Raw genomic sequence first — 24,156 nt, 5'->3', positions numbered from 1 at the left:
TACCTGTCCCCCCTTAGTCACTTAATCCGCCATCATGGTCTCCAATTCCACTGCTTCGCCGATGACATCCAGCTTTTCATCTCCACCAAGTCCATCTCCACCGCCACCCACTCTATCCTGACAAACTGCATCACTGAAATAAAATCCTGGCTTCAAATCAACTTCTTCAAACTTAACTATGATAAATCTGAAATAATCATCATTGGCCCAAAAACGCTCACCAAATCCACCCATAACTTTTCCCTCAACATCGACGGTTTCCCAGTATCCACCTCCCCTCTTATCCGGAATCTTGGCATCATCTTTGACCAAACCCTCTCCTTCGACAAATACACTAAACAGATCACAAAGACAGCCCTCTTTCACCTGAAAAACATCGCCCGTCTCCGTCCATCCCTCTCCTCCATGGCTGCAGAAACCCTCATCCACGCCTTCATCACCTCCCGCCTGGACTACTGCAACAGCCTCCTCTTTGGTTCACCCTCAATAATCATCAATAAACTCCAATACATTCAGAACTCCGCTGCCCGTCTACTCACCCATTCCCGGACCCGTGACCACATCACCCCCGTCCTTTATAAGCTTCACTGGCTCCCCATCCCCCAGAGAATCCAGTACAAAATCCTCCTCTTGACCTACAAAGCCCTCCATAACCTGGCCCCATCCTACCTGACTGACCTCCTCTCCAGACACACTCCCACCGCAACCTCCGCTCTGCTGGTACCAACCTCCTGACCCTCCCCCCCCATACGGACCAAATTCAGATCCTGGGGGGACAGGGCTTTCTCCATCGCTGCTCCCACCCTCTGGAACTCACTACCTCACACCATCAGAGACACCTCCTCACTCACCACATTCAAAACATCACTCAAGACTCACCTGTTCAACACTGCATTCAACATTTAACCCCTGACTATCTCTTCTCCTTCTCCTTCCTTTTGCTTTGATTATTTACCTGTTGATTTTTGTCTTTTTGCACTTGTTTTTTTTGTACTCTGCCAAAGCATCTTTGGGCTTCTTGAAAAGTGCTATATAAAATAAATGTATTATTATTATTATTATAATTAAGACTGCAGCAAGGTAGGGGTATGAAATAGTTTTCCTGGGAAAGTTGAAGCACAGGAATGGTGTATACATTTCAAATGGAATTGTACAGACACCTTGAAGCAATTGGGATAGGGAACAGAGACAGAAATGGAACGGAGAGGTGATTTGAATTGGGTGATATATTGGATCTCTATGAGTTGTGCTCTCAACTCTCAAGGTATCTTGAGATATTGATTGTCTGAGTTGTGGGTGTTGTCAATCGTATTTCATGTCGTCTGTGTTAATGTAACCCTCACCTCTTCCCTCCCCTTCCTCAATTCTCCCCTGATTCAAGTCTCCATCTGTTGTGATTATTGATGTCCTGTCTGCGATGTACCTTTTTGCACCTGCCCATGCCCCAGTATTTGTCTTCCCCCTTTGCCATTGACTGAATGCCCGGTTGGATTGAGTGTGCAGTCTGGGTACATTTCGTGCCATAGATTGTAGTAAGTGCGCTCGTGTATTGGGTAATTGGCTTAGTGTCGGGGAGTGTGGATGTGGCCCATCCATGATGATGCCTTTGGCTTCTGTGGCAAGATTTCCTTTCCTTGTATCATCCTTTATTTCGTTATCACCACGAATCATTTGGTGTTCCCATCTGAGCTGCAACCTCAGGTTCAAATCCTGCATACTGTGTTGATTTGTTAATCGTACAAACACATGAGTTAGCCGTAGATATTGTGGAGAAATCGTTGTTCGATATACGTTTTTTACTGTTGAAGATTCATGCCATTTTCAAGATAAATGAAAGCAATTTTGTGCTGTTTAACGTCTTTTAAGATAGGTGTATAAATGTCAATCCATCCTGTCTTTAACAAAAGCTAATATTGGGAAGCAATAAAAAAAAAACGTTGCTTCCTCCGCCACCGAAGGTGAACGGAAATTATGTTCTCAACCATGTCTGTTTCTCTATTTGTCTGTGAGCAGGAAATCTCAAAAAGTTGTGGACAAATTTGGACGAAATTTGGTGGACAGATTGGGTGTGTGACAAGAACGAATTGATTAGATTTTGGTGAAGGTTCTGATCCGGATCCAGATACTATAATTGTTAACTCAATTGTTTTTTTTTTTTGTGATTCCTCATCGATGTGAGATTGGGCCAAAGACAATTCAAAGCACGATATATCAAAAAGTTATGTATGAATTGGGACAAAACTTAGTGGACAGGTTGGGTGTGTGATAAGAACAAGCTGATTCGATTTTTGTTAACTCAACTGGACTATGTCCAGCTGAGTTTTTGTCGACACCCAGTGTCCGTCGTCCGTCTGTCGTCTGTCTGTCGTCTGTAAACAATTTGACGTCTTCGCCCTAAAAGTCACAGATATTGATTAAATTTGATGAAACTTGTTATGCAGCATCTTTAAGACATAAACTAGTTTGGGATTGCATTTGGGCGTTGCACGCTCAAAAATGGGCGTGGCATGGCGGCCATATTGAAAAATCAATTTTTGTTGCTATAGACCAGTTGAGCTCAGGTTCCCTGGAACCTCTAGTTAAGGTATTGATTCAGTTCCGACCTATCGGTGGGATAGAACATGTAAACTGTTCATCGTGGCGGAGTTATGCACTCCACCGAGTGCCGTTCTATTAGTTGATGGCAAAGTTGAGGTTAAGTGCAAGCATTTTGTTTTTAAATCATATTTTATACTCAAAACAGAAAGGTTAACTTTTTGACGCACTATGACTCACTTGCCACAGCCTTGATGTTCCATATTATGTGGATATTGAAAAGTTTGAACCTTTCCAGATGCAATGGCAACGACTTTCTTTCATCGTGGTTCTAAGTAATGCCTGAATTTCAAGTTTTCATTTCTATCACATGCCTTTAAAAAAGTTTCTCCAATTATAAATCACTTTCAACAGAGCATCATAAACCCACGCAACGTCTGTACAACTCTCTCCAAGTAACTCGTGAGCTCTCAGAATTCATGTTGTAAATACTACTCACTTTTATGTCACGAGCACCGTTATTACTTTCATAATTGGCACTGCTGTCAGGGAGATTGTAGCTCAACAGACTTTTGGTCTCGATCATGGTGTCCCCCTTGTGTTGTCATGCTTGCTCTTTTCACTTTTGATTTTGTGCATGTCATCCTCATTGCAGGCTTCCTTCTCCACACCCACCTCATGCAGAAACAAAAATGGACAACAAGTCCAGGCCATGTTCAAGCTGTGCGACATGAGAGCCAATTAATCAATGGCCATCTCACCACACAAATTATTTCAAAATAGAAGCAATTCAAGGAAATATATCTCAATATATCTCTATATCTATCTCTCTCTCTCTCTCTCTCCCACTCTCCGTCTCTCCATCTCTCCGTCTCTCCGTCTCTCCGTCTCTCCGTCTCTCTCTCTCCCACTCTCCCACTCTCCCACTCTCCCACTCTCCGTCTCTCCGTCTCTCCGTCTCTCCGTCTCTCTCTCTCTCTCTCTCTCTCTCTCTCCCACTCTCCGTCTCTCCATCTCTCCGTCTCTCCCCCTCTCTCTCTCTCTCTCTCTCTCTCTCTCTCTCTCTCTCTCTCTCTCTCTCTCTCTCTCTCTCTCTCCACACCAAACACTTAACACACACCAAACACTTAACACACACCAAACACTTAACACACACCAAACACTTAACACAGCCACTGAGCTTGGGGGAAGTGCCGTCACTAGCGTCACTTCCTGCGATACTCTGGGTACCAGCGACGTCATAACAATGGTTCTGCTTTTCTCACTGCACTCAGCGGGGCATTTCCTCAAAATGAATATTTCAGAGACAGTCTTGACAAGGCACCACCAAGTTTTTGAGGATGGAGATAAGTTTTAAAGTACATTCTTGAAGTTTGAGAGATGTTTTCTGGCTCTCCTGAGAGTGGACAAACACTTGTTTCAGACATTTTGGAATGCACTGAGATTGTCAGATTTGCCTTCCAGGAACAGAAGGCAAGTGTTTCAGAGCAACTGCCTCACCACAGGATTTGCTGTACCATGGGCAGGAAGAAAGGCAGGATAATTGAAGATGAGATGGGATGAATCTCTGCAATCTGCATGAGAGAGAGCGTTTCTGTGGAAGAATTCCTAGGCTGCATCAACATCAGAGGCAATAGATATGGAGACTAATCCTGAAGAGAGATGGCTGCTTGCAGTCAATCTGCCTGAGTGAACTTCCAGACTCTCCAGCATTGAGGCAGCTCTTAAAATAGCGACAGATATGTTAGCTGTTAAACCAACACCATGCATGTTGACTGGATGATGTGCAGTATTAGGCTTGCACCAGACATAACTTTGAATTTGGACCAAAACGTTAATCTTTTGGCTCGTATAACCACAACACGTTTCTCCAGATGCCTGCAGCATAATTAAGATGCTTTTTCACAAACTCCATATGAGCTTTCAGATGCATCTTTTTCAGTAATTGTTTCTTTCTTGCCACCTGTAGAGGCCAGCTTTGTGAATGTGTGACGGGGTATCGTTGATTGATGAACACTGACCCCCATCTCGGACATAGAACATTGCAGGTCTTTCAAAGTCATTGTTCGATTTACAGTGACATCCCAAACCAGTTTCCTGCTTGCTCAGCTGCTGAGTTTGGATGGGTGACCTGATCTGGGTAGTGTCTTGGTGGTATGATATGTCTTCCACATCTTAATGGTGGATTTCACTCCACTCAGGGGTAAAGAGGGACTTTGACATCTTCTTATAACCCTCTCCAAAATGGTGCTTCTCCACCACTTTATGTTTGACTTCTTTGGAAAGCTCCTTGGTCTTCCTGTTTGCCTTGTTGATTAACCAAGTGAGTTGCACCTTAAAATTAGTTACATAAGTGAAAATGAATGAATGAATGAATGAATGATCGTTTTAAGGCCATTTTCCCCGCTAGAGTGGGGGTTAGCCTTGCGGGCCCCATGCCAATCATGGTTCCCTGTTTGAGGCAATGTTTTTATAGATAAGTTGTATAAGTGGGGAAGATTAATTTTTTTAATTAAACCACTGATTACATTCAAGTGAAACCTATTACACTTATTTTGTAACCTTTGAAATAAATAATTTGCTCCAAAAGTGATTTAGGGTTAATTAAGCAAAGGGGTTGAATACTTGTGCAACTGGGAATCATCTAATTTTTCTGTTAATCGAACTTATTCACATTTTATCTGCATTTTTTTTGTAGCTTTATCCCTTTTCAGTAGTTTGTGAAGACTCTATATATCAAGTTTGAATTGAAAGTCGTGAAATAAGCTCAGATGGTATCAAAATCGTGAAAACTTTGGAGGGGGTGAATACTTTTGTAGGCCACTTTATACGATCTGAATGATGGCCTTTATCATTTCACAATACCAAAGGGGTAACATGTCATGCAGGGAATAAGATGGAGTTTGTTGGCCTTCCATATACATTTCCTGTTCCAATGCCAGAATAATATATTGCTTTTACAATCCTCCACATGTCAAGGTGTTGAGATGCTTCTTCCTTTGTGTTTGTGAAAATATTGACAAAGAGTTTTAAGGTTTTTAATCAAATATATATTTTCGGTGAAAGCAATAAACGTGCATACAACTTGAAAACGCATATAAAAAAGTCTTGAAAACACAAATATTAGTGCACACGCTCACCTGGATGCACATTACGTACATTTTTCTATGTCTTGCAGCCTGCACTTTGAGGTTTTTGACACGGAGGCCATGCACGATATGCTACGTATTTGGGACGGGGCTCCAAAGACCTCTCGCCAGGACCTCAGGCCTGACCACTCTGGACCTGCAACTCTGCTCGCTGAGCTGAGCGGTCCAGGGCCTGTGCAGGACGTGCATGGTACATGCAGTCAGCTCACGCTGCATTTCGATACAGACTTCTTCATCAGCAAGCAAGGCTTCGTGCTGCATTTCTCCTGTGAGGTTCAAGATTTTGGGTTTTCTTTTGATAATGGATTTTATTTTGTCTTGGTTTGAGGCCATCTACATAATGTGTTTGGTTTGTACGAATGCAGTCCTTTCGTGGAGGTGGTAATCGTGGATATGTGTGTGTGTGTGTGTATATGTATATATATAAGCAAAGATTTGCGGTTGGGAGTAAATCCAAATGACTCCATGGTAAGATCTCCAACCTTTAATTGAACAAACAATGACTCAACGTTTCGATTAAGAACATGTGAAGCCACACGCCTCCGTTAATCTTCCTCAAGAGTGATAAAATCATCTCAACATCCCCTTATATGAAAATGGAGCCCTTCCCTTCCTGGATACACTCGTAGCAAGGGATCCCAAAGGAGCCTTAAAGGTAACGGTGTCCAGAAAACCAACACACACTGATCGCTACCTTGATTTCAAGTCTTGCCATCCAATGGAACGCAAAAGATCGGTGGTGCACACCCTCTCAAAAAGAGCACGTGAGTTACCATCTACCTTTGAAGACAAGATGAGTGAGGTGGACCATCTTCAAAATGTGTTAAGGGCAAATGGCTATCCTGACAGCTTGCTACCCAACAGGAAAACGATAAGGGCTTCCCCACACAACAGGCTGAGACCGCGAGAACAACCAAAGGGTTTGTGTGTTCTCCCTTTTGTACCGGGGGTTTCACAGAGGGTCGGCAGAATTTTGAAATCGGCAGGAGTGAGGGTGAGTTTCACACCGGTGTTCACCCTTCGCCAAGCCCTTATGAGGGTCAAGGACAAGCTTCCGAGGAAGGATAGGTCAGGGGTGGTATACGTAGTGCCCTATGGTTGTGGAGCTGAGAATGTGGGTGAAACCGGGAGGACGTTAGGTGAACGTATTGCTGAACACCAAAAAGCATTTGAATGTAATTATCCTCGCAGATCTGCTATTGCCAAACACGGCCTTAAGGAAGGCCACACACCTTTATGGGACAGGGTTGATATTTTGGGTTCCACACCCAACAAAAACAGAAGACGTGTTTTGGAGGCTTGGCACACAGAAGAAACTGTTACCTCGATCACACAAGAGGTCGTTGACTTACCGGTAGCGTTTGACCCACTCTTGTGTAAACGAAGCAGGCATTCCCCTTTACCGCATAGTAGTCCTTGAGCCAACCGGCCATATTTTGAAGTGAATGCTCCGGCGGGGGGAGTAATTCTCATTATGATTTTCCATTAGACCAATGTCTCAAGTGTCAGAAAAGGTGTGATGGACATCTGAGAACGGTAGCTTAGTGCCCGGATGGACGCCATCTTTGAAACCACCCAGCTCGAAAATGCCCATTTGGTGGGGTACATTGTTGCACGTGTATCTGGACTTCTATACTAGCTATCGATGTGCGGTTGACGACTAAATATACGTCCGATGTGTACCGTCTAAATAAAAAATAATATGAAGCATTTTGTTTTAGATTAATTATTATAAAAATCAATTATCGAAAAAAAATCATATATTTTTCAATATTTTATTATTAGACTTGTACTTTTTTTAGTGAAACAACACTGGTATGATTTTCCAAATTATGCATTGTGCTACACCGTTTATCTGTCTATAAAAATAACTCAAAAACTAAAACATATCATCCACCACGAGTGTACACAAAAAATATATGAAAAGGCATGCACTTTCCACAAACCGAAACTATGTCAGTTGGAATGTCCCGCCGATATAATCAACCCACAGAACCCAGTGCCGAAAGTGACGTCAGTCTATTCTATATCTATATTCTATATCTCAGTCTGAGATTTGTTGCGGTGACCTGATTAATTTCTGAGGGGGGGGGGGGGGGGTGGGTGGCTTAAGAACTAAAAGTGAACATGTTAGATGGCGCCACATACAACTCTATTATAGAGTTGTATTGTGGCGCCATCTAACATGTTCACTGACTTGGATGAGTATGTCTATGTAAGCTGGCGAGCTTTTCGGATATCGGAGTAATCTAACGTCAGTCTTTTTGTTCTTTCAGCTGAGATGGCCGGTGTCGAGGCGAAACGGGCGAAGATTGAACCTGAGTCCGGAACGTGCATCCTGTGCAGCAAGAAGTCGCCACTCTCTGAACTAAGCAAGGCAGCGGGCAACAGTTCTTGGAAGACATTGTGTGACGCAGCCGCAGTTAGAAACTTTTATCCAATTCTAAAGCTAGTCCAAGAAGGCGCAGTTGAACTTCCTAACATTCCAATATTATACCATAGGGCTTGTAGATCAGACTTCACTCACAAAAACCACCTAGCTACTTTGACCAATGCAGCTAGAAGTTCTTCAGTTGATACTGGCGATGCGGTGCGACGGCGATCATCACGGGAAGAGACAGGATCAACTTCAACGGTCTACGATGATAAATGCATTTTTTGCCAGCGTGCTTCAAAATTCATAAAAGGCAGTCGTACCCGTGAAACAGTTGTCTTGGCTGTTGAACTTCGAGCAGATAAGACAATAAGAGATGCTGCGACAGCTCGCAATGATGAGAGAGTTTTGGCATTGACTACACGAGATATGGTTGCAGCTGAGGCTCACTACCACTTCTCCTGCTATAGAAACTACACACGGCCCCAAAAACCTCAAGTAGAAACTGACATTGAAGATAATATCGAGAAAAAAGAAATGATACGATGTATATTCAATTTCATTCGCACTGACTTGTTCTTGAACCCGAGGATTGTTCCAATAGTTGATGTTGCAACAGATATCCTGTCTTCAGATACATTTTCAGTTGATGTTCGTGACTCCATCAAGAAGAATCTGCAGCGCACATTACAAAGAGAGTTTGGAGAATCGCTCATCTTCTTCAATGTGAAACACCGTGTATACTTGATGCCCGATAATCTGACAAAGCGAGAGATTGCTGCAGAGTGCGTAAACCTGAAAGCAGAAGTGAAAGCATTTGAACGAACGGACGGTGAAAGTAACATTGTGCGTGCAGCTACTTCACTGCGACACCAGATCAAAGATGCTCATTACAATGAACGTTGGCCGCCTCAGCCAGCAGAACTCACTTCAGATTACGTGAAGATACCAGATTCTCTTCGTGTATTTCTGCATACTTTGATTTGCGGGAGTGGGGGTAGCTCTGCGCGTGCCGACACACTGGTATGGTCGATGGCTCAAGATATCATCAATGCTGTACACCGGGGTACCATCAGAACATCGAAGCATGTCCTACTTCCGTGGGTCATGAAAACGCTCACCGGTAATACAGAGGTCATCAGAATACAATCAAGGCTACTTCTCCGTACAGCTTAGACCAGGGAATCCATTTGCCAGAATCGCTGTTGATCAGACAACAGAAGAAACAGTAAACAAAGATACGCAAACAGCTGGAGGAACACGAGGTTTTAGTCTTCGACAAGGGGCTGTGTCACGATACTATCTAACTGCAGAAAATCGGGCTACTGCACTGAGGCAACTACGAGAAACTATCCTTGTGAATGGCAGTGACACATCTCACGCCAAGCACCCTGACTTGTCTACTTCTCGCATCAAACGTGATGAGTCTGGCGTCACAGCTATCTGTGATCTACTGGAAAATGACTGGACCAATCCATTCGCCGATGATCCGTCATGTCTTCTCAGTATATCTACCGGAGCGGCTGCGAGGGAGGACGTTTCTAATGACATACTCAACACCCTGCAAAAGGGGGAAGCGGCGTATCAAAGCTTCCAGAAACGTCTTGAAGAGGGAACAGGCTTTCATGACACATTGAACAAGCTAAACTTGAAGACCTTTGGTAAGATCAAGCAGAAAGTTGTGAAGGGCACAAACAAGGAGATCGTCCTGAGAGCTGACAGACAACTGTTTGCCACCATGATACTCATCGCCAAGACAAGGAACCTCGACATGCAACTTGTCCTTTGTCACCCACTAGGGCCGTTACCATGGTCTTTGGCAAACGTTGATGGGTCAATGAAAAAAACGAACAAAGCTGCACTTGCGAAACACATGGAAGGTCTTGTGGAACCAGCCGAGAACGTTGACAAGCGAAGTGCAACAATAATTGATGCGATGGCTCTCATACAAAAGATGCATGGCGAGAACGACACGTTCGAAGAACTATCTGACCGCATCCTTGCTGCAGCGCTTCACGCTGGTCAAGGCAGTGAGCGCATCGATGTTGTCTTTGACACATACACAGAAGAATCCATCAAAGCAGCTGAGCGTGTGAACCGCGGTTCAAATGAAGGCATCAGTTTCAGCGAGATCAGACCCGCACACAAAATCATGAACTGGCGGCGTCTCCTTGCTTGCAGCCAGACAAAGGAGAAACTGGTTGTGTTTCTGGCGGAGTCGTGGAAACATGAAACAAATCGCGAAAAGCTAGGCAACAGAACACTATGTCACCTGTGGTGAAAAATGTCTGGTACTGACCCGCGATAGGTGGAAGTTGGTGCAAGCACTCGAATGTAGCCACGAGGAAGCAGACACGCGTATGTTTCTCCACGCAAAGCACGCCGCTACCCACTACAAGACGATCATCTTAGTGGCAGATGACACCGACGTTCTGATCATCAGTCTTCATCTCAGCAGAACCATCGATAGTCAGCTCTTCATCAGACGAGGAACAAAGGTTCGAGTCAGAATGATCGACGTTGGAAAGTTGGCTGCGGTATTGGGGTCTGGAGTTTGCAGTGCATTGCCAGGGCTTCATGCATGGAGCGGGTGTGACACTGTGAGTGCTCTGGCTAGCCAAGGAAAGATAAAGGCTTTGAAGCTTGTGCAAGCGAATGAGCTGTATCTTCAAGCATTCACAGATCTGGGATCTTCGTGGAATGTACCAACAGACGTCTTCAATAGCATTCAGGCCTTCACGTGTCAGCTGTACGCCAAGAACACGAAGATCGTCGGTGTTAATTCGCTCCGTTATCACATGTTCTGTGCAAAGAAGGGCCAGATCGAATCTGGACAATTGCCGCCTTGTGAAGACTCCTTGATGCAGCATACGCTTAGGGCCAACTATCAGGCGGCTATCTGGCGACGCAGCCTTGAAAACCTACCAGACGTCCCAACACCATCAGCAGGACATGGTTGGGAACTCGATGATGGCGGTTCGCTCACAATCCGATGGATGGCGGGTCTACCAGCTCCAGATGTCGTCTTGAATCTCATCTCATGCACATGCAGAAGGACGTGTCGACCGTCAGATTGCTCCTGCATACTGAATGGGTTGAAGTGCACTGTTGTGTGTAAGCTGCAGGGATGCTCCAACATGGTGCAGGATGATGCTATCGTGGCTCAGGATGCCAATGACTCTGATGGCGACTCTGATGATTAACTTTGTGTGCACTGTATATTGTATAGCATATGTTGTTCTCTATTATAATGCAGGCCAAATTGCCTGAAAATCTTTATAGACAGATAAACGGTTTAGCAAAATGTATAATTTGGAAGATCATACCGGTGTTATTTGACTAAAACATGACATGTTCAATGATACCTCCGCTTGCTTATTAGGAATATACATCGTATGGTGTTAAAATCAGCTCCATACGTCTTTCCAAACTCTAGTAATGAATAATTAATATAATTGGCGGCCATTTTGAAATCCAAGATGGCCACCAAAGTGCAGATTTCCTATGTAACAATTTCCGCCTGCTTATTAGATATCGTATGGTGTTAAAATCCTCTCCGTACGACATTCCTAACTTGCGTTATCGTCAGAATAGATAATGCCAGCGGCGGCCTAAGTCATTTTATGCCTCTTTACATTTATTTGTTGTAAACTCGTGGTGGATGATATGTTTTAGTTTTTGAGTTATTTTTATAGACAGATAAACGGTGTAGCACAATGCATAATTTGGAAAATCATACCAGTGTTGTTTCACTAAAAAAAGTACAAGTCTAATAATAAAATATTGAAAAATATATGATTTTTTTTCGATAATTGATTTTTATAATAATTAATCTAAAACAAAATGCTTCATATTATTTTTTATTTAGACGGTACACATCGGACGTATATTTAGTCGTCAACCGCACATCGATAGCTAGTATAGAAGTCCAGATACACGTGCAACAATGTACCCCACCAAATGGGCATTTTCGAGCTGGGTGTTTCAAAGATGGCGTCCATCCGGGCACTAAGCTACCGTTCTCAGATGTCCATCACACCTTTTCTGACACTTGAGACATTGGTCTAATGGAAAATCATAATGAGAATTACTCCCCCCGCCGGAGCATTACTTTTGGTCTGGCTCAAGGACTATAGGGCCACATGTGATGATCTTGATATTATGGCAATTTTATTTTATCTTAAAATTTTTTGCTTTAATATATTTAGTTTTAATTTAATTTACAATTTAATTATTTACAAGTTTAACCTTTAATTAAATGTAATGATTGTTCATGGTTTTCTAAACATGAGTGATAATCCAGCATTGCTTACAGGATTGTTTTGAGCCGTTAATATTTGTTGATTTTTGAATTTGGGAAATAACGTCTCCGTTCACGAGAGCGGTGTGATACGGTTTCATTGGCTGTCCAGCATTGCCCACCCCACTTTGCATATACCCCGCCCACTGTGCATGTAAGGGGATGTTGAGATGATTTTATCACTCTTGAGGAAGATTAACGGAGGCGTGTGGCTTCACATGTTGTTAATCGAAACGTTGAGTCATTGTTTGTTCAATTAAAGGTTGGAGATCTTACCATGGAGTCATAAATATATATATATATATATGTGTGTATATATATATATATATATATATATATATATATATATATATGTGTGTATATATATATATATATATATATATATATATATATATATATATATATATATATATATATATATATATATATGTGTGTGTATATATATATATATATATATATATATATATATATATATATATATGTGTGTATATATATATATATATATATATATATATATATATATATGTGTGTATATATATATATATATATATATATATATATATATATATATATATATATATATATATATATATATATATATATATGTGTGTATATATATATATATATATATATATGTGTGTATATATATGTCTGTGCAGCATCTGTCTTGTGTTGTGTTGTGTTGTCTTGTCACTGAACTACTTTCTCAAACTTTTGTGAAATCGTACCAAACTTCTGGTATGCACATAGCTCTCCAGTCGGTATGTCCAAAGGGTATTTGTTTTGAAAAATTTTCTAATTTTTTTTATTATTATTTTTTGGATTTTTTTGGGGAATTTTTTTTTTCAACTTCAATTGTTTATAAAATGTGATATCACGTATATTATAAATACATTTGTGCAAAATAATTGTTTGAATTATGATTGGTTTAAACCATGACAAAACGGCAACTCGGGTGCAGTCCTTTTTTTTTTTTTTTTTTTTTTTTTTTTTTGTATACAAGATCGAGGCTCGTGAAAGAGCGAACATTAATCACACAGAAAGACAAACAGACACACAAAACAAATAACATCGGGAGCGGTAGACAAGATGGGGAGAGAGGGGGAAGGACACAAACACAACATTTGAGAGCAGGGACCGAGAGACATGGAGACATCGAGAGAACTGTGGGAGGGAGAGGGCTTTGGGGCGGAGGCATGGGAAGGGGGGGGGGGGTGGGAGAGGTATAAAACATATGGACACTGCCAAGACTTCCAGGAAAGAAGTTGGAATTTCAAACAAGGTGGATCTGGGGTGAATTAGTGGGGGTAGAAAAGATCAAGGTTTTGGATGGGGGAAGATAAGAGATGGTGGTGAACAGCTGTTTTGAAGACCTGGAGGGAGGAGTGTGATTGAAGTGAGTGTGGGAGTTTGTTCCAGAGGCGGGACAAAAGAGGAATGAAAGAGTGAAGGTGAGCAGAGAGCCGAGATTTCGGCAGTTTAACCATCAGAGGGTGGCTGGCAGATCTTGTGCGACCTGTAGGAATATTTGGGGGACAGAGCACAGAGAGAGCTGGGGGAGCAAGGCCGGAGAGGAGTCGGTAGAAGACAGAAAGACCACCTACCTGCCTGCGGTGAGTGAGTGAAAGGCCCTCAGAGATAGCTTCATCGCGGGAGATTCCAATGATTTTGAAAGCTTTGGATTCAACAGCGTGAAGCCGAGCCAGGTGTGAGGCAGGAGCACCAGCCCATAGGGGAGAACAGTATTCCATTGAGCTGCGGATGAAAGCCTTGTATGTGGTGAGGAGCTCAGGTGTGCCGAGGAAGGACTTCGCACGACAGAGGATGCCCAGGCGGCGACTGGCTTTGGAGGCCAGCTTGGAAATGTGGTTTTCCCAAGAAAGATCATGGCAGATAGTGAGACCCAAAAGCTTGAGTGACAGAACTTCTTGGAGAGGATTATTCAGAAAGTCATCAGCAAAGAGATACAGAGGATTTTCCAGAGAGTCGGAGAGATCATTGATAAAGACCAGAAAAAGCACAGGGCCCAGCACACTGCCTTGGGGAACTCCAGCCTGAACGGGAAGGGGAGATGAGAGAAATCCATTCAGGGCCACACGTTGACTACGACCAGAGAGGAAGTCCGCAAGCCATGCATGGAGATTTCCATGGATACCATAGGAGGAGAGTTTGGTGAGCAGAGCTGGGTGCCAGACCGTATCGAAGGCACGTGATATGTCAAGGGAGACAGCTCTGATTTCCTGTTTGGCATTGAGGACCTCCATCCATTGTTGAGACAGCAGAAGCAGCATGTCCAGAGTAGAGTGACCTGGTCTGAAACCAAATTGATGATCAGAGATCAAGCCATTGGAGAAGAGGAAAGATTTCATATCCGAAGCAATGATGGATTCCATGACTTTGCTGATAATTGGGAGCAGGCTGATTGGTCTGTAGTTGCAAGGATCTGTTTTTGCACCTTTTTTGTGTAAAGCAGTAATGTTTGCTGATTTCCAGGATGCTGGCAGATGACCTTGAGCAAAGGATAGGGTGAAAAGAACAGAGAGAGGGTGAGATAGAGCGGCAGAGCAGGATTTTAGGACCCGTGGGCTGATGCCATCTGGTCCAGTTGCAGAAACAGAGTCGAGGTTTGACAAAAACTCCTCCACCTTGTCAGGAGAGAAGGTCACAGAGTCCAGGAGCAGTTTGGTTCGACTGGGAAAGGTGGGAACAGAGAGAGATGGGTTTGGGACTAAGGATTTTGAGGCAAACACAGAGTTGAGGCATTCGGCTTTGTCACGTGCGATGTCAACTGTGTGGCCATTTGAGGTAAGGGAGGGGATGGAGGGGGAACAAACACCAGAAACGGATTTGACCAGACGCCACCAGGATTTGGAGGAAGGAGACAGGTTTGAGAGTTCATTCTTGAGTGAGGAGAGATAGTGCTTCCTGGCACTCCTGAGGGTAGACACACACTTGTTCCGAGCTTGGTGGAAGGAACTGAGATTTCCTTCAGTTGGATTAGCCTTCCAAGAGGCAAAGGCAAGTTGTTTCAGGGCAACTGCCTCACCACAAGATTCAGTGTACCATGGACGGGAGGAAGGGTAAGACAACTGAAGGCGAGATGGGATAAATCTGTGCATGAGAGAGATCAGTTTGCTTTGGAAGAATTCCCAGGAAGAATTGATGTCAGAGGCAGTGGAGATGGGAGACCAATCCAGACGATTGATGGCTGCTTGACGACCGTCCCAGTCGGCCTGAGTGAAATGCCAGACTCGTCGACGCTGAGGAGGCTCTCTGAGAATGGCCAGAGAGATGTCCACTTTGACAAGCACATGATCAGAAGAACCGATTGGAGCAGAAGAAGAGCAGCAGACATTAGCAGGGAAGTTAGTCATAACCAAGTCTAGAAGAGAAGATACTCCATTGGCTGAGATCCGGGTCGGGAAATTGACAGATTGTGTCAATCCCAGTGAGTCACAGAAGTCCTTTGCTGAAGTGCCATGACTGGTGAGAGAGGAACCCACACCCAACCAGGTGGCATGATGACAATTGAAGTCACCACATATGAGGAAGAGAGAGTTGGGATGAGTGGATAGAAGTTGGTCCATGTTGTCAGACAGTGAAATGTAGATGGAGTCATCACTGTTTGGGGGACGGTACAGAACACATATGAACAAAAGGTGGGAGCGGAGAGGAAGCCGTAGCCAGAGGTACTCCTGGGGGTGAGGAGGAGAGAGGGCAGTGCAAGGAGAGTGAGGAAGAGAGTTTTTGATAAAGATAGCCACCCCACCACCAGGCCGAGGCTCAGGTCTATCATACCGGAGGAGGGAGTAACCAGGAAGAGATATTAAGGAATCAGAGACATCTTGAAGGAGGAAAGTCTCTGTTAAGCAGATCAAGTCTGGATTGTCAGAAGCAACCTGTATGGAGAGATCAGTCAGGTTTGAGCGAAGGCCCCGGATGTTTGAGGTCCATACCGTTAATGAAGAGAGAGGGGGAGCATCGGGTACAGGACAGGGGAGGAGAGGAGTAGGGTAAGATGAAGGATGAGAGGGGGAGGTAGGGAGAGCAGTTGTTAGTGTGTCAGCGATTGCAGAAGAGTTCCAAGAAAGGGAAGGATGAGGAGGATGAAAGGTTTGAAGGTGAAGGGATGAGGCACAGAGAGGGGTTGTTTGAGGGGGGGCAGAGGAAAGAAGAAGGTTGGGGGGGGTGGAGGTATGAGATAGAAGGGAGACGAAGTGGGGAGGAGGCAGCTTTGAGGAGGAGGGGGGAGGAGGGAGAATTGGAGAGGAATGGTATGGGGGGAGATTTGAGTGGGAGGGGTTGGGGGGGAGTTTTGAAGGGGAGGAGTGAGGGGGGAGTTTAGGAGGGGAAGGGCAAGGGGGGAGTTCAGGAGTGGAAGGGCAAGGGGGGAGTTCAGGAGTGGAGGGGTAGGGGGGGAGTTTAAGAGTGGCGGGGCAAGGGGGGAGTTTAGGAGTGTAGGTGCAAGGGGAGGGATTTGGATGGGAGGGGCAAGAGGGGAGTTTAGAAAGTGGATGATTAATGAAAGACGAACATTGAAAACAAATTGGGTTTGTTGTGATTTTCAAGTTAGCAATCCGGTTCAGAATGATGGAGGAGGGATGGAATGAATGTGAATTTAGACCATGTAGTGAGGGAGACGTATAAGATATTGAATTTCTTTTTTTTGAGGTGGAATGAGTTGGAGAGGAAATTGAGAAAAGCCTTTTAAATAGGAAGAAAAACAGCGTGTTGTAAAATACCACTGAGTAAAACACTGAAGGGGAAAGGTTATACATATTTAAATAATATTTAAACAGAACCGTGAACAATCTTATGTGCACAAAAATACCAACGGGGGGAGAGCCGAGAGGGACCACCACGAGTCACGTGAAGGGCAAACGGTGGATGGCAAGGAGTTAATGGGGGCGGGGCGAACAGCACACCTGGACAGAAAATACAGGATGAGTCAACCGTACACGTGGAGAAAGGAAAATAAATGTTTTTGGTTTTTTTTTGTTGTTGTTTGGTTTTTGGGGGTGGGGAGGTGGGGATTTAGAACGTTAGACAGAGTATTATGTTCGGGGTAGAAGGGAAAAAAACTAAGAGCCAAGCAAAACACGATTAAGATAACAAACACCGACGGGGGTACAACTACAAGGCCGCACACGAGGAGCAGAACACGATTAAATAATTACAAGTTACAGGGAATTCAAACCAAAAGTAACTATAATCAAAACAATAACGCATGGACGATAAAATAACGAGTTGAAATTTGACAATCTATCTGGGGAAATGGGGGAGAAACACGTGGTCGAAGAACGAACGAACGAACGAATAAGAATGAATAAACGAATGAGAACAGAGAAGGAAATGTTTTTTTTTTTGATTTTTTTGAGTTGTGATTTACACAAGGAAGAGGGCTATGGGGTGAAAAGATTGGGAAAACAGAGAACGAAAGTTATTGGATCACAAAAACACGGACCGCTGAGAGAAAAACAAAGCCTCAAGGTTGTACAGTGTTCACTGTACAACTACAAGGCCTCAAAACACGACCCGAATTAACACGATTTTCAACACAGGTATGAAAGATTTGCACCGAAAATCTTCGTCGGGAGACAATATATACACCATAAAATAAATAGTTATAACGAAAATACAAATGGGAACAATTACTTAACTTCGATTTCGATGGATAGCATGGAGAGCTGAGAATAAACGAACCCTCGCCAGCAAGACCGGAAACGGAAGTCTTTACAATTGTTATATTTATCTATATATCTTCACATCTGGGCAGTGTCTGTGTTGTCACTTAACGACTCCCTCAAACTTTTGTTTCCGTGGTTGTGAAGTGTTTTTAATAACGTTGTGGTGGTTTTGAATCACGTGGTGGTGAGGTGTTTTGAATTACGTGGTGGTGAGGTGTTTATAATTACGTGGTGGTGAGGTGTTTTTAATTATGTGGTGATGAGGTGTTTTGAATTACTTGGTAGTGAGGTGTTTTTAAATGACGTGGTGGTGAGGTGTTTTTAATTACGTGGTGGTGAGGTGTTTTGAATTACTTGGTGGTGAGGTGTTTTTAAATGACGTGGTGGTGAGGTGTTTTTAATTATGTGGTGATGAGGTGTTTTGAATTACTTGGTGGTGAGGTGTTTTTAAATGACGTGGTGGTCAGGTGTTTTTTAATTACGTGGTGGTGAGGTATTTATAATTACGTGGTGGTGAGGTGTTTTTAATTATGTGGTGATGAGGTGTTTTGAATTACTTGGTGGTGAGGTGTTTTTAAATGACGTGGTGGTGAGGTGTTTTGAATTACTTGGTGGTGAGGTGTTTTTAAATGACGTGGTGGTGAGGTGTTTTTAATTTAGTGGTGGTAAGGTGTTTTTATAACGTGCTTTATGGCTGTGAGGTGTTTTTATTTCGTGTTTTATGGCTGTGAGGTGTTTTTATTACGTTTTATGGCTGTGAGGTGTTTTTATTACGTTTTATGGCTGTGAGGTTTTTTCATTTTCGTGGTGGTGAGGTCTTTTTATTACGTGTTTTATGGCTGTGAGGTGTTTTTATTACTTGTTTTATGGCTGTGAGGTGTTTTTATTACGTGTTTTATGGCTGTGAGGTGTTTTTATTACGTGTTTTATGGCTGTGAGGTGTTTTTATTACGTGTTTTATGGCTGTGAGGTGTTTTTATTACGTTTTATGGCTGTGAGGTGTTTTTATTACGTGTTTTATGGCTGTGAGGTGTTTTTATTACGTGTTTTATGGCTGTGAGGTGTTTTACATTACTTGGTCGTGATGTGTTTTAAATTACTTTGTGGTGAGGTGTTTTGATTTACGTGGTGGTGAGGTGTATTCCTCTCGAACTTCCAGTCTGCACCGACCGACCCCTCCCCTATGTATGTGCTGAGGGGTTCTTTCTTGGAAAAAAAAAAACATTCAACCTGAATCTTCAACCTAAATTGCCTATAAAAATGTAATATCACAAACACAACAAATACATTTGTGCAAAATAATTGTTTGTATTATGATTGGTGTAAATCATGACAACACAGCAACTCAGGTACAGTCATTATTCTCAGCTAAAATAAGCCCGTTCCTCAGTAACGAAGCTAGTATATATATATATATACTGTATATATGTATATATGGACATAGCCTGGTGTTGGCTTCATGGTTAGGGTGCTGGCTTCGGATCCGAGGATCCTGAGTTTGAATCCCGTGTGATCGTTGAATTAATGCCAGGGGGGTTGACTCAGCCGGTCATCCTTCCGAGGTCGGCAAATTGAGTACCAGCTTGTTGGGATGAATGTGCCGGTGTGTGCCCCGGTTTGGAATAGGTACACCGTATCCCTGTGTGTCATAAGAAGCGACTAAAGGGTTGGCATCAGGAAGGGCATCCGGCCATAAAAGAACATTGCCTCAAAAAGGGAACCATGATGATTGTCATGGGGCCCACAAGGCTAACCCACGTTCTAGCAGGTAAAATGGCTTTAAAAAGGGGTTTATACACACATATACAATATGTATACAACAACAGGCATTTTAAGGCCATTTTCCGTTGCAAGAGCGGGGGTTAGCCTTGCGGTCCCCATGACAATCTTCTCCATTTTGCCCTATTTTCTACATCTCCCCTTGTTATAACCCCCTTGCCCGCATTTCTTCTTCAACCACCTTTAGCCAAGTCTTTCTTGGTCTTCCCCATCCTCTACTTCCTTCTACATTCATTTCCATCACTCTTCTCAACCAGTCACTTTCATCCTTCCTCAACACATGACCAAACCATCTCAACCTGTTCCTCTTCACAGCATCAATCACAGGCTCTATTCCCATCATCTTTCACAATTCATCATTTGTCTTCCTCTCTCTCAACGATACTCCGCACATCCATCGAACCATTCGCATGTCCACCCTTTCCAGCCTTCGTTGCTGCTCTACGTTCATTACCCATGTGTCGCTCCCATAAATCATAACACTTCTCACACATGCAGCATACACCTTTCCCTTCAGCTTCAATGACACTCCCCTCCTCGTCAGCACGCCACTCAGTTCCCGAAACTTCTTCCATGCATATCTCACTCCAGCAACCGTTGCCGAGTCTGATCCACCTTCTCAATTCAGCATGTCTCCCAGGTAACAAAATGTTTTCACACCTTCCAGCCTCATGCCGTCTCCAAGATCCAACTCAACATTTCCTCCATCTGCAGCTCCCTCTGTGCACACCTTACACTTGAATGTAGCTGCCACACTGTTTAATGACCCTCTCAAACCACTACATTTTTAATGAACCCACTCAGCGCACATTGTACATTGAATGGAATTCACTCCAACACCGTTCCTGCACACAGCACACAGCCACTTCCCAGGTCTTTCCGCCTCACCACATACTTTACCACTTGCCATCACCTTCGTTTTTCCGATATTCACCTTCCGACCTTTTGTCTCCATACATTCCTTCCACTTGTTCATCTTCTCCTTCAGTCCATCCATACTTTCTGCAATCAACACCAGATCATCTGCATACAACAACTCCCACGGTAAACCCTCCTTTACGTTCCAAGCCAGCACCTCCATCACAGCTACAAATAGTAGTGGACTGAGTACCGACCCCTGATGCACTCCCACCTTCACCTCAAACTCACCACTGTTCCCGTCCTTCGTCCTTACAGCTGTGCGTGCTCTTTTGTGCATTGCCATCGCTACTCTGATCAACCATTCCTCCACTCCAATCTTCCTCAATGCCCATGTCACTCCTTCCGTGGAACCCTATCGAATGCTTCCTCCAGATCAACAAACCTAAGAAACAACCTCTTCCTCTTCTCCATGTACTTCTCCTGCAACTGCCTCACAATAAAAAGCGTGTCTGTCGTTCCTCTTCCTGGCATAAATCCAAATTGCATGTCGGCAGTCTTCACTTTCTTTCTTATCCTCCTCTCCAACACCCTTTCCAATACCTTCATTCCCTGCTCCAATAACTTTATCGCTCGATACGAGCCACAGTCCAGAGGGTCACCTTTCCCCTTGTATAGAGGGACGAGGGTACTCAGTTCCCAATCCACTGGAATGCGGCCTTCTTTCACCACCAGATTGCAGATCTCTGTCATTCTCTTCACACCCCAATTTCCCGCTGCCTTCAACATATCTCCCACAACCCCTGTCGGCCCTCCCGCTTTTCTACTCTTCATTGCTTTTATTGCTTCCTCAACTTCCTTCTCGGTTATCTTCTCTGCCGGTCCTAAAACTGGGTTACTCTCAATGTTGCCATCCAATTCATTCTCTGTATTCAACAGCATTTCCATATATCTTTTCCATCTTACTTTAATTCCATCTGGGTCCACAAAGATTTGTCCCACTTCATCCTTCAAGCAACTCACCCCCATCACATCACACCTCTCTTTCGCTATCTGCTGTGCAATCCTGAATACCGCTCTCTGACCCTCTTCCAAATCCAAGCGTTCTCCGAACATTTTCCTACATGTCTCCTGCGCCTTTCCTACCTCTTTCTTTGCAGCCTTCTTGGCTGCCTTATAACTTTCATGCTCTGCCTTTTCTGCCACCATACCCTTCGCCTTCTGCCACTCCTTGAACTTCTTCCTCTTCTCGTCAATCTTCTTTCCAACTTCATCATCCCACCACCATGTTTCCGAGTGCCTCGGTGGTCCTTTTGTCCATCCACATACCTCACCAACGGCTCCCAACAGACTATCTTTCATTGACATCCAACCACTTTCAAGCTCAACCACATCATCCTCTACCATACTCAGCCTTTCTTTTAATGCCTCCCTCACTCACCTCTTTCAACCTCCACACCTTCATTCTCGGTTGGTACTTCACCCGCCGAGCTCTCCTCGCACCTTTCACCCTTATGTCACAGACAACCAAGTGGTGCTGTGAAACAGCCTCCTCCCCTGGGAGCACCTTTGTGTCCCAGAGGTGCCCCTATCTCGCCTACGCACCATCAGGTCGTCAACGGTTGGCGTCGACCCACCTGACATGTATGTAACAAGCTTGTTATACTCTTTCTGGAACTGAGTATTACAAATCAAGAAATCAGCTCCATCAGCAAACTCCAAAATCCTTTCACCTTCTCCATTTCTCACACCACATCCGTAACTCCCATGAACTCCCTCAAAACCGTCCATACTCCTTCCTACATGTCCATTTAGGTCTCCTCCTACCACAACAACTTCCTCATCTTTCACGTTTTCCATCAGCTTCTCTGTGGCACACCAGAACTTGTCCTTCTCTTCATCGCTCCGACCAACCTGTGGAGCATTTTTTCGAGATGACGTTCACCAAGAGCTTTCCAATCATCATTTTCACCATCATCACTCTTTCACTCACTCTCGTCACACTCACCACACTGTCTACAAACCCCTCAGAAAACAGGACACCAACACCATTCACGCCTTCTGGGCACCCTTGCCACACAAACTTGTATTTCTGTCCCTGCCTACCCTTCACCATTCTCACACCACTTCCCTTCCATCTCGTCTCTCCATGGGGAATAAAATACGTTCATGATGATGTCATCGGTGCCTCCATTATGACATTCTCATTCGACAAGTTGAAAACTTCATCCTATCAAGATGAAATTTCTTGAGCGTCATGTAGGCATAAATTTGTGGATAAAAAATAATGACTTCATCGGTCACGTGGTTCGGCCGCCATCTTGGAAAAACCGAAAACATTTGCACCTCTATATCTCTGAAAGCGCTGCATCGAAAAAATTGACACATGGCTCATTGTAAAGAACTCTCCATGTGGAATAACATCTGTTTGTGATGATGTCATAGGTGCCTCTATTATGATGTCATAATTTGTCAAGTACAAAACTTGATCCGATCAAGATGAAATTTCTTGAGCATAATCGAGGAATAAATTAGTGGAAAAAAAAATTATGATGTCATCGGTCACGTGGTTTGGCCGCCATATTTGTTTTAACACAAAATCCTTAAAAACCAATGAAAATACATCATGGCAAGGGTTTGCAATCTCTGATTGCTCTTTCTTGTTATTTTTGTTTTTCAAAGGACAAGACAACGTGGAGCTTGTGGCTTTTTACAAATAGTTGTATCTTACCCTCCACCCCTGCATCCCCATCTCATGTCCTTCTTACCCCTGGGCCTTCCTTTTTACATTGCATATTTACATTCTTTTTCTGCATTTGCAAGTACAGTATTCTTGCACTATGCCATCAAATGCTTAATTTACTGTGTTTAGGGCCAAGTTGTAAAATATCCAGATTGGCAGCCGCTGTCAATTGAGCCTGCATTATTTAACAAAATGTAATCATGTTTATAGACTGCATTGAAAGCAAATGCATGTAGTTCCTCACTGATCCATCTGAGTGTGTCAGCCATGCAGAAAGGTTTCTAAAAACCTAATTACAGAATTGGCCATTGCTCATGACAGTGGCATGACAATGAGTTCTCTATTTTTAAATCAAGGTGGCTTGAGAGTGCAATATTCCTGAATCGATCTTATGGAACCCTCTACTGCCTGTGGAATGGCATTCTCAGCTAGGTCCTGGCTCACATGAGTTGGAGGGCTCTGATTAGTGTGAATGGAAGTTCATTAGATCGAAGCTTTTGACTAGTTTTTCCATATGCAGCTATGATTCGTAGTATGGATTAAATATGTATCATCACAGAACATACACTTACTAGCGGGGTCACCCGTGGGAATCCCACGGGCATGGATGTGTGTGACATTTCGACATATTGAGTTATATGCTGCACATTCATTTTTACAAAATGGTTACTGGCAAGTCATCAGATCCAGAAATGGTGTGAATTTAGTTATTTCACATAATATGTGACCCC

At 43.6% G+C, this 24,156-nt stretch overlaps 1 protein-coding gene across 1 annotated transcript in view; it reads left to right on the top strand.

Moving 5' to 3' along the window:
• Nucleotides 1-24,156, top strand: part of LOC137433184 (CUB and sushi domain-containing protein 3-like) — a 1,533,363-nt gene that overhangs the window by 916,962 nt on the left and 592,245 nt on the right. The window contains exon 30 of the mRNA XM_078783994.1: nucleotides 5,714-5,952. Within this exon, the coding sequence (XP_078640120.1) occupies nucleotides 5,714-5,952 (239 nt within the window). The remainder of the gene's footprint in view (nucleotides 1-5,713; nucleotides 5,953-24,156) is intronic.

Source organism: Myxine glutinosa, chromosome 8, assembly GCF_964187855.1.
Source record: "Myxine glutinosa chromosome 8, kmMyxGlut1.1, whole genome shotgun sequence".
NCBI lineage: Eukaryota > Metazoa > Chordata > Myxini > Myxiniformes > Myxinidae > Myxine > Myxine glutinosa.
Note: the sequence above shows the minus strand (reverse complement) of the source record. Positions and strands in the feature narration are given on the sequence as shown.